The sequence below is a fragment of the Dama dama genome, chromosome 20 (assembly GCF_033118175.1).
Source record: "Dama dama isolate Ldn47 chromosome 20, ASM3311817v1, whole genome shotgun sequence".
Lineage (NCBI taxonomy): Eukaryota > Metazoa > Chordata > Mammalia > Artiodactyla > Cervidae > Dama > Dama dama.
In genome coordinates, this window is record NC_083700.1 from 77,270,629 (window position 1) to 77,283,059 (window position 12,431).

The window sequence follows — 12,431 nt, forward strand, 5'->3', positions numbered from 1 at the left end:
AAGCCCACACAACAATCAAGACACAGCATAGACAAAAATGAATAAATAAATTTTTTTTAAAAATCAAAGGAGCAATACAACTTGGCTATAGATAGCTAAAATAACTACTCCATGACATAATATATGATATGAAGGAGACTATATGTGATCTTATCTACCTTACATCATACTAAAAATCTATTTATGACTATCAGAAAATAAGAACTAAGAATACCTATTTGCTAAAAACAATTAAGGTGAAAGAGATGATCACAGACTTTTAAATAACCATTCCTTATAAATAACTTCACATAAAAATACAAACTAAAGGACATGTGGAATGAAGACAAAGATACAAAACAAATGCACATCATATTTTTATAAGAACAGTGGTTACATTACAACAACAAACCCTGCTAAGCAGCTACAAGCAAGCATCTATGTGCAAAAAAGCTCAACTCATACAATGTAAACATATTGAAAAAATAAATGCAAAATAAAACTGTAGACACAGCAGATTGAAAAATTAACACAACTAAATGAAGTACTATAGAAAATGTGTTCAATTTTATGCTATACATATGATTAAAATTTTGAATTTTATAATTCTTAAACTAAAAGAATGAATTCAGATATATTGCTTGAAATAACAATATAATCAACATTCATAATGACAAATATATTCCATATAAAAATACAATTCATTTAACATAATGTTGAACTCAATGAAATACATGGGTGATTATAAACATAAAGGAATAAATATACCAAATATAATGGAATAGATTTATATAGAGACTAAAATACTACATAATAACAAATACTGTATTAATACAAAGTTTTCTGTTATTATATGAACATAATGTGTAAAGAGAAAACTATTTCTCATCCTGTTTTCTTTCTGAGAGAAATATATAATTAAATTTATATAATTTCCTTCAAAATTTTTTGCTCGTTTTATTTTTTATTAAGGTTACTACTATATATGTATTGATTTTCTTAAAATTTAAATGAACCAAGAAATTAAGATCTACAAATAAAGGAACTGCATACTATTAACATTGAAAACAAAAATAATAATGGCACATAGCATGCAAACTCACAGATGTTCTTCAAATGACATGTTTGACATATTTCATGCCCTCTAAAACTTCATAATCGGTAATTAATCTGTTACACCAAACAATTTACTTCTTCAAATGCATTTGATGAAAGAGTTCACTAATAATGGAAGACAACAACAACAAACACATATCCGTATATTATTAAAGTATATTTTATCAATGGGTCACAGACATTCATTAAGAATATGTGTACTAAAAAATCCTTTCAATCACCATATGCATCTAACATTTCAAGATTTTAGAACAGTCTGAGAGCATATTAAATATGTACTCAGCTAGAAGGGATTAATATCCTTTCATATTTTCACACTTCAATTTTACATTCCAATGACATCTATTAAAAGTCAATGAAGTGGGGAAAGGACACTTTCTTCCTGAGTTTTAGGTTTTTTAACCTTCAAATAAAACTGTGAATGAAATCTAAATGTAAGTAATATATATGTATCCTAAATTTAAATATTATTTGGGTTAATCAAACAGCGGCTTTGGTTTATTTTGAATGTGAGCAGCAAGGCACACAAGGTAATTCACCACTAGCATTAGTGGTGGTCTTTTTTTTCAAGAAGGAAAGTCCTGGGTTTGCTTTAAGCTATTTCTAAAAGCTTTAGAGAGTCTCCCTTTTTGCATCACTGCCCATTTCTCTGCCTGCTAGAAGTTTTGGGTGGTTCAGTGTAAATAAATTAAATTTAGTCAAGAATTTCACAAAGATGCCGAATTGGAAGCTGATGTGTTTTCTTATCTGGTAAATCTGACCTGGATATGTCAGGTCATCCCAAAATGAACTATAACTTCTACTGGCCTTCGACCAGAACACTGTCTTTGAACTGAAATGGAAGTTAACATTTAGGCCATTTTCAAGGCTAAAATGAAAATTCCCATATGGATCAGAGTTAGATAAATATAAGAGCTCCAAGACATTATAAAGAATACCCAAATGGTTCAATTTATAGGCTGAAGTGTCTATAAAAGGATATAAAATGGAAATTTTTGGACATAAGATGTAAACTAAAAACTTTTGCTACATTTTATATTTAGAGTCATTGTATTTGCCAAGTTATGTGTCAGAAGCTGTGGTTACAGCACTGTCTATTATAAATTTGATGATATCTAATAGATATGTGCTGAGAGCAACAGTCATATTTTTTAATGTTTTATGACCAAAGGACAAATCAAAAGCCAGATATCATAAATACTATTTTTGAGATGACCTGAGAAGTAATCATACATCCAAACTGAACTGGACTGAGATCAATGTCTTGAACTCCAAATTTACCCATCTGTTTTAAGTTCTAAATGAACATAATCCACCATATTTTAGTTCTCAATAGTTTCACCAATTTTTTTTAGATTGTCTCCCCTTCTTCAAAATGTAAAAATCTTCTAATACTCTATAGAATGTTGGGAAGCTGGCAGATTAGGTTCATCGGTAGTGATCATGATTAGACTTCAAAGAATGTCCGTTCTCTGTTCAGATAAAATAAAACAAAATAAGGAAGCAAAATAAAAAACCATTCAGAAAGCAAAAGATAAAAGAAATAAAAAAGATGCTCTGTCAGGCACGGGTAGTGGACCATAAATTCTTGTGTTAAACTACAGTAATGCACGGTTTTATGAAAAGATAACATTTTGAACTAAGGTGGTCTCTATCATTTTCTTAAGGCATGCCTTAACATCACATTCTAAGGATAGCCTTAGCAATCCCAGAAAAGAAAATCTATAGAGGAATAATAGAATAAGTAAAAGCAAAGAAGAACAAAGAGCTGGGAAAATTAAAAGTAAGTGGAGGAACTACAGCAAATATTAGAGAATTTGGAACAAGAAAGAGTAAAGTAGTAGATTTCTGAAAATAATTTTTTCAATTAAAATAGAGAAGAATTGAAATAGTAAAGAAGAATAGAATTATCATGGTTTTTTTAATCTAGAAAAAAGTTCTAAGAACTTTCATCTGGTCCACCTTTCTCCCTTTTTTATAGACAAAACTATCAAGGCTTAAAGTTGTACAGCTAACTAGAGGGAGGACTCTGAATGTTTTTCTAATCCAACAGTGTCTAAAATGCAATGGAAGATGAAAAGATATTTTAAACACAAGTAGGGAGGAGAACATGTTCTTTCTTTTGCTTTTTCTATTTGCTGTGATAGATTTGAGCTGATTAATTTATCATCTCTTCTGGTTCATTATGACCCAAGGGCACATATATAGATATTAAGAAGGACAAGAAAATAGAGAAAATAGAAATCATATTTTAGGAGACTACATCAGCTCTTTCACACTTCTGCCAGGCTGTTCTAGCAATTTCAGGGACAATCTGCCTCAGATCCATGAGAACAGTATTAGGAGTTTATGGGTTGCTAAGCTGCTTCTTTTGAGAACTAGAACAGGTGGTGGAATCTATGATAGTCTTTGACTCAAAAGAAAAAAATCCATTTGATTTTAGTTTAAACATGCCAAAGTATTCAGGTTGTTAAGTGGGAGTACACTTCATGGAAATAGACATAAATGTAGACATCAAAGAAGCAGGGTTAGATCACACACACACACCTCAAATGTAGATGGTTTGGATTTAGAGGAAGAAACTAACAGATTAGACAAAATGCTAAAGAAAGAGGTTTAAAAAAGCTTTGAATTAGAAGAAAAACAAGGCTATTGACTTACTGCAATACGTTTTCCCACAACAAGAATTTCAACCATTGTTTAAAATTTTTTTTTATCCTATTTCAGAACTTTTAAAAAGATTTTGATTTGTTTCATTTATTTTATTGAAGTATAATTGACTTCAATGCTGTTAAAGATTCTGGTTTTTAAAGTATTATGAGAAATGGTGTAGGAAAGTATTGTGGTTCAAGATGGCTGTTTGAGCTTGCATGTTTCTTTCTTATCTCTATAGAGGCTCTGTTAGAATGAAAGTGTATGAATAAATCAAATGAGATAATCTGAGAAGGTTAAGAGGGAATGAGATTTCAAATTTCTAATAGATGGAAAACAAGTGGAGGAGCGTAGACCAAAGGAGATGAGCTGCAGACTGGAATACCTCCAAGGTGGGCTATAGCTGAAGAGAAAGCCAGTTTGCCCTGCTGCATATAGTGGAGATGGGGGGAAAGTGAAAAGTGAAAGTGAAAGTCACTCAGTCCTGTCCGACTCTTTGAGACCTCGTGGACTATACAGTCCATGGAATTTTCCAGGCCAGAATACTGGAGCGGCTAGCCTTTCCCTTCTCCAGGGGATCTTCCCAACCCAGGGATCGAACCCAGGTCTCCTGCATTGCAGATGGATTCTTTACCAGCTGAGCCACCAGGGAAGCCCTAGCTGAAGAGAAAGACAGTTTTCCCTGTTGCATATAGTGGAGATCATATATCAATAACCTCAGATATGCAGATGACACCACCCTTATGGCAGAAAGCAAAGAAGAACTAACAAGCCTCTTGATGAAAGTGAAAGAAGAGAGTGAAAAAGCTGGTTTAAAATGCAACATTCAAAAAAACAAAGATCATGGTATGCAGTCCCATCACTTCATGGCAAATAGATGGGGAAACCATGGAAACAGTGACAGACTTTATTTTCTTGGGCTCCAAAATCACTGCAGATGGTGACTGCAGCCATGAAATTAAGACGCTTGCTCCTTGGAAGAAAAGCTATGACCAACCTAGACAGCATATTAAAAAGCGAAGACATTACTTTGCCAACAAAGGTCCATCTAGTCAAAGCTATGGTTTTTCCAATAGTCATGTATGGATGTGAGAGTTGGACCATAAAGAAAGCTGAGGGCTGAGAATTGATGCTTTTGAACTATGGTGTTGGAGAAGACTCTTGAGAGTCCCTTGGACTTCAAGGAGATCCAACCAGTCCATCCTAAAGGAAATGAGTCCTGAATATTCATTGGAAGGACTGATGTTGAAGCTGAAGCTCCAATACTTTGGCCACCTGATGCAAAGAACTGACTCACTGGAAAAGACCCTGATGTTGGGAAGGATTGAAGGCAGGAGGAGAAGGGGATGACAGAGGATGAGATGGTTGGATGGCATCACTGACTCAATGGACATGAGTTTGAGCAAGCTCCAGGAGTTAGTTGGTGACAGACAGGGAAGCCCGGAGTGCTGAAGTCCATGAGATCGCAAAGAATTGGACACGAGCAAATGCCTGAACTGACTGAACTGATATAATGGAGATGGGGGGAGGGGTGAAAAAAGGAGGGTAAAAACACAGGAAGAAATGAGACCTTTGTTTGAAAACAGGAAATTCTTTATATGGAATGGGACTCTTTTACTCCCTCTACTACACATGGAAAAGGCTTCATACTCCCCAAACTCAAATTGAAGATTTGTTCTTAAAAGTAATTGAAAAATTATCTGGGGAGGAATCTAGCAGTTGAGGAGTATTGGTGTCTATGAGCATGTCTTTCCTCATCTAGCAGAGCCCTTTCTAACCCATTCAGGGCAGCAATCCCTTTCTTAAACATGAAAGAAAAACAAAGGGTTACCACATATGTGTGGAAAGTGTGAGATTTTTTAAAAAGCCAAGATAAACAGGAGGAGAATATGATCCTAGCAGACACAGAGAGTTCAAGGAATAAAAGAAAAGAGAATTTTTAAAACAAGGAATGATCCTCTAAATCGGTATTTCTAGTAAGAAAATATTGCAAGCATAAAGTCAGAACAGGATACACTGAAAATGAATAGTCGGAAATTTACAACTATAAAGAGCAAATGTTCAATAGAAGCACTGAAGGAACAGGGTATGGCAGGTCTCAAACATAAAAAAAAAAAAAGACAAAGAAACAGGACATATTAGAGAAGAGATAAGAAGTAGAGATCTTTACAGAGGGTCCAACATCCACCTAATACATATTCTAGAATGACATCCAAAGAAATAAGAGGAGAGGAAGTTATCAAAGAAATAATATCATTTCTTAGAATTGACAGGAGATTGGAATCAAAAGTGTCTTCAAACAAGAACAAAGCTAAATGAAAAAGAATCTTCCTAAATATGTTTAGACCTACCACTAAAATTTTAGAACATCAATAACAGGGATAATATATTAAAAGCAAGAAAACTACATGATACCAGTGAGGAGTAAAAATCAGAGTGGCACTAGACTTCTCAGAAGTGATACCAGATGCTAGAGGATAAGGCAGGAATCGTCTCAAAGTTTTATTGGAAAGGCTTGTCAACCTGGAACTTGCTATTCCACCAAAATATCAACAAAGGAAGGCACAATAAAAAGAATTTCAGGCTTGGAGAGACTTCAACTTATACAGTATTTCCTGGCAGGTTATGTAAGGAAGCAGTTAATCAAAAAGAGGAAGAAAAAAGTCTAGAGAACAGTTTCCACTAGAAACCACTTTCCTTCCCCAGGGATCTTCCTGACACCAGAGTGAAACCAGGGTCTCCTGCATTGCAGGTGGATTCTTTACCAACTGAGCTATCTGGGAAGCCCCTACTAGAAACCAGTTAAGGGAAAATTCAGGGGATGGCTTGTAGTAATGTTAGAAAAGGCCTAATCCAGATCACAGAAGGAGGATAGAGGACTTCCTGGACAGAGTGCCTGGGGAACAGATCTCCAGCAAAGATGCACATACACATACAGTATAAAGAAGGTTAAAAAAAAAAAACTAAGAAGCAATCAGAAGCTCTAGAAAAAGCAAAACAAGCACAAAACAAAACATAAAAATGAAAAATGAAGCCAACTAAAATTTGGCAAAATTCAGATCAACAGGGTGGAGTGTTTCTAAAATACCTTTTTTAACTATTTTGTGTCATTGGAACCACGAAATGTGGAAATATAATCACATTATATTACTTGGTTCTGCAAGGAACAACATTTATAAACTCATAACAATTAAAATACAGTTTATTGGGTTTTTACTTTTTAAAATTAACTCACAGACAAATTATAGCACAGAACATGTTATCTACCCTGACTTAAGTGAAAATGTAAAGTTACAGTTGACAAAGATTGGGAAGTGGAGAGAAATGGAGGGAAAGGTAAGAGTACTAATATTTTATTTTAATAACCCTAACCCTAATTTATTTTATTTTATTTTAATAAAGGGGGGGTTCTAAGAAACAGTCTGTATCTCATGGAACAACAAATGGAGTTTTAGAAGACTGTTCTGAGATTATAGACTGATGACTGAAGGAACTGAAAAAAAAGTGATTAACAATATGATATGGTAATAGCGTGGGTAAAGAAGGGGCAAAAAAGTATGTATATAGTAAGTAAACCCTCATTACAGCCAGAAATCGCTAAATATTTACATCTCATAATGGCAGAAATATCTTATTTTTAGAAATAAAAGGGTGATCTGCCAGAAAAATTAACAGCGAATGGCTGCACCATTTTAACGTTCAAGTTGGCAGTACAGGAAAGTTCCAATTTCTCCACATTCTCACCAACTTATTACCTGTGGTTTTTATTATAACAATCCTGGCTAGAATAAAGTGCTATCTTGTGTTTTTGGTTTACATTTTCCTAATCTTTTCCTAATCACATTGACCATATATTCATTTTTCCTTATTGGCTATTTGTGCATCTTCTTTGCAGAAATGTCTATTCAGATTCTTTGCCAATTTTTTTGTGTTAAGATATACATAAAATTTATTTCAACTATTTTTAAGTGCACAATTTAGTGGCATTAAGTATATTAAGCAATCCATTGTTAATAAGGACTTGATGGGAAGGGTATCAATGAGTACAATAAACCTGAGTTTAACCAAGGTTTTATACCTACAGGCTGTCTGATCAAGACAAGCTGCTGCATCACTCTGCACCTCAGTTTTTTAATCAGAAAATATAAAGCTATTAGGTCTATGACCAAATTAAATAAAATAATATGAATATGAAAGTTTGGAGCAGATAGTAAATTGTCTTGTCCTCTTTAGAAATATAATGTGAATTATACTGTATTATTTGTCCCCAAAAAAGTACTTTTAGTTAGGAGATTAAAGTAGAAGGTGAGATTTTAAAAAGTAATTGATTTTTAGCAGATTAGATTTTTATCATCAGTAAAACCTTTGAAATTACATTCTTCTTTACTCTTCATATATTCCTGATACATTCCAAAAACTGATCTATTCCTAACTGAGTATCTGTTAAGCCAAGTAATAAACTGAGCACCCTGAGGGCTAGTTATGCTTAAAGAATATCTTACAAGATTTTAAAGTTTAATATTTGCAAAAGTAAAAAAAATCCATCTTACAAATAGTATCATTCCCCCACCCTACTTAGAAATTCTTCACACTTTCTCAGTTTACCAGAACCTGGGGACATGCGGTGTTATTTCTGTCTATTGCACACGTCTGCCAGGTGATCTGCTGTGGCATGACGCGCCTCCTTAGGGAGCTACATGACGCAGCGGGGTAGCATGTGGCTTAGAGTCACTGACTCAGTCTACATTCTTTTGTGTCCAGCATTTTCTGGAAAATGGGAAAACTTGATGCAGGGCCAAACTACATTTTGCTGAGGTGGGCTGACCATTTCCCTGCCCTGGTAAACACTTAGAAGCCATTATTCCTGGTGGTTCGTAGAGATTTCAGAGCTTACCATTTTGAAGACTGAGTGTTTCAGCTTCTCTGAGACAGTAAGACTATTATTCCCAGAATTTAAATATACTGACACAGTGAAGTGTTTACATTTTTAGTTAGATAAGTACTTCGATTTTTTTTTTTTTACAAAACTCCTCTCATATTCAAAGAAGGAAAAAAACTTAGTATTTAAGAAAATAGTCTCCTTTTTATTCTTTGTCTTTTAACCTCCCTATTTTCAGTTTGTGAATGTGCAAAGGTCCTTCCTACCACAGGACTTTGTTTTCATGGGTGGACTTGCCTGGGCTCTCACCCTCCACCACAAATCCTACTGGATCACTGTTCATCTTCCAAATCTTAGCTCAACTGTCACTTTCTTACCTTCACTCACTCACCACCCCCATCGCACACAATACACTCAGCACACTGGGTCCCTTTATTTCACAACATGTTTATCATTATTAGTGTTTGTAATACTATCATAATATATATTATATATAACACATATAGTTATTTCAGTTATAAACTGATTAATCTTATCTTTCCCATAGACTTTACACTCCAAGAGTTTTTATTTTCCCACCATTTTAACCCCAGGGCCTAGATGAGTGACTGGCATTAGGATAACTATTCGATAAATATCCCTTGAATAAATGCATGGAATGAATTAATGATTGAATTTTAAATGAATAAACAATTTTAGAGAGAGGAAAGAAGACAAGTTCATTCTATACTGCTTTTAACCAGTCATTCCTCTATGACCTCCCTGTCACTGCCTTAGATGGTAAGAACGATATCTTAAAAATTGTTTTCCCAGAGCCTAGCAACATCCTAGACTTACATGTAAATACTCATTCTCATTACGTGCTTGTTGAACAAAGGAATGAATGAATGACAAATAAATATACATGGCTGAAATGTCACTAACACTACAATAAATGTCACTGTAAGAATTCATAATGGAAGAGAAAGAAGAGGAATAAATATTTTACTAATTGAAAAATCATCAGGACTGTTTTAATGAAAGGAGATTCTGTGGCTTATAGTAAGGGCATAGTTGAGAAGTGTATGGGTGTGGGGCTGGTTAGAGTCAGGCAAAGTGAAGTTTCTGTAAAGATAATGTATGCATGTAAACATGTGAAACTACAGTGCTACCATGTCTGAAGATAAAACACTGTCTTTTCCGCTGAAAGATTACAATTTAGTTGCTTGCATTGTTTTGCCCACAATATTACTTATTTTGTTCACTCACTTGTTCATTGGTAAACTGTAGAGCAGTGATTTTGTTATTGCAAATCATATTCATTAGCATGTGAATGAAGTTAGAGGGTTGCACCCAGTATTTTTCAAATGAAATAAAATCTTGAAGATAGAGGGCACTGCAAATGCATATTATTTACATCTATAGATTTACTAGGTTGCAAGGTAAAGCATATTTCTCACCAAGGGTCATGGTCAAAAAAAGGAAAGCCAGAGAGAACAATTACTAATAGAATAGGCTTAAAAATTAGACAAATTAGTAAACTAAGTCAGACTCTAAAACAAGCTACCTAACCAGTATAAGTTTTAGGGTTTTTTTCTCTATAAATGGAGATGCTAATACTTATTCTGTGGGGTAATTGAAAGAATAACAATGTAAAACATGTAAATATGCAATATAATGATAATTTATTGAGATACTACTATTTGAAGTACCATCTTCTTTACTCCTTGAAACAACTCAATGAGGTAAATTCTATTAAACCTCATTTTACAGGAGAGGAAACCAAGATACCAAGAATTGAAATAAAAATCTTAATGAATGTAAGAATATGTATCTCAATGATCTGCACATAAATAAATTGACAAACTATAAGATATCAGCATTTTGTGAATCTTGACTTTAGTATTTTGCATTTAGCAGGAGGAGCTCAATAATATATGTGGTCTTAAAAAACAGCCCTAGAACTCAGAACACTCTTCACAATAAATAATAAAATGCTCTGAAAACTTAAGAGGGGGGCAGAATTTCTTCTGAACTACATTTGTTCACAGAAGGTTTGGGGAAAGAGTTTAAAGCAAACTCTTCACTGACGTAGAGGGGTCTATAGAGGTGAGAGAAATAGTGTCAGCATGACTAAGGCCCATGGACAGGAAAAATGGACATAAGTTGATAACAGATTGTAGAGAGAAGCCATTGAGAACCAGCTTAAACAGACTGTACTTGATCTTGTAGCTAAAAAAGAAACCACTGAAGACTTGTAACAGTGACCACGATGACACAATTACTGAGACTGAATAACCCGCATATGATTATTGTTCAAAACATCATTTAGATATTTTGCCATGAAACTGAATTCTATTTCCCCAGTTTTACAGGTAGAAAACCAACCCTGCTTCAAGGAAAACTTGGGAAATTAATGATATATTTGTTAAATTCTAGAGTTTTCTGAGAAAATCTATAATAGACATAAGTGCAAATTATCTTATTAGAGTTGACTAATTGTTTCATAAGTAGCTTGCAAGGGACTATCTTCAGAATGTAAGCTTTACTATAATAATTGCATTTCTCAGATTGCAGTGTTTTAGGAAAGGATTATGTAGTTTGTAATTGATCTAAGTAATTATGAAGATAATTATAAGGGTTAAAAATATTGATTCCAGCCTTTTCCAAAGGACAATCAATTTATACCCAAAAAGTATGCATAAATATTTGTTCTCCATCAGATTTGACCTAACCAACATTCTAATATTTGTTTTATGACATACTGTGACACAGGAGAAAGGTATGTATATTGTTAATTCAGATGATAAACTTCCTATTGAATTTTGTTTTGTCCTGTTTTCAAATCCCCGCATCTTCCTATTCATGAAAATAAGTAAAAAATTAGAGAGATTCATATTAATATGAATTGAATAAAATAAAATTTAAACCTTATCCTTAAAAAAAAGTTTTGAACCTTAAAAATGTTTAAAGTTCTAAAAGGTATACAGCATCTAAAAAGAAATATTATATACTTAGGTTAAAAAAAATTGAAAAAAAGACCTTCTGAAAATTAAGTCCTTGTGCCCAGGAACAGTTCTTGGGGTTTGGAACATCTTCCCAAAACAACTTTTTCATTCTACAAAGGATAAACAAGGCATTAGAATTAGAGAACATTCACATTGAAAACGTTAACAGTTAATAAGCAAACAACTAGAAACTAAGTCTACCAGACTGTTTATGCCACAGTAGGATCAATTTTACTTTCATATGCTATCCAAGGAAGAATTTCTATCAACTTTCTGCCTAAACCAAAGTTAATGACCACTATAATAATAATAATAAAAAACAGCTAACATTTATTGAAAACTGTATGCCTAGCCCTGTGCTAAATACTTTGCACAGGCCCCATCAGCTCACTTGATTGGAAGATAAATTCAGATTCTAAAATCACTTTTCCCTCTTCATTGCCAGAAGACAAAAATTTCTGTAGAGATTTGCCACGTGTGAAATAACCTCAATGGTCTGGACCTCTCAGAACAGAGTGATGGGGCACATAAAGAACCATTCAAGCAGTTCAAATGAGACAGAATGGAGCCCCACAGTGCTAAAATTTAAGAAGCAGGATGCCTACTAACCATAAGTGAATTGACTGTTCCAAATAAATCTTTGCAACTAAAAGTCCTCAACCTAGATTTACAATTCTGAAAGTCATTCCTGTCACCTCTAAGAATATGCTGCCTAGGCTTTTCTGTTATAAGCTTGTTATTTCATGAATGTATATACATTTGTTAAAAATCTAATTTCTTCCCTGAGGCTTATGTGTGCTAGCAAAATGCAGTGTGGA

At 33.8% G+C, this 12,431-nt stretch overlaps 1 protein-coding gene across 2 annotated transcripts in view; it reads right to left on the minus strand.

Moving 5' to 3' along the window:
- Positions 1-343: 343 nt before the first annotated feature.
- LEPR (leptin receptor) overlaps positions 344-12,431 on the minus strand; it is a 90,942-nt gene continuing 78,854 nt past the window's right edge. For both annotated transcript variants that reach the window (XM_061121682.1, XM_061121681.1), the window contains exons 19-20: positions 11,648-11,723; positions 344-2,567 (exon numbers count right to left, since the gene is read on the minus strand). In XM_061121682.1, coding sequence (XP_060977665.1) covers positions 2,550-2,567; positions 11,648-11,723 — 94 coding nt within the window. In that variant the 3' untranslated portion in view covers positions 344-2,549. The remainder of the gene's footprint in view (positions 2,568-11,647; positions 11,724-12,431) is intronic.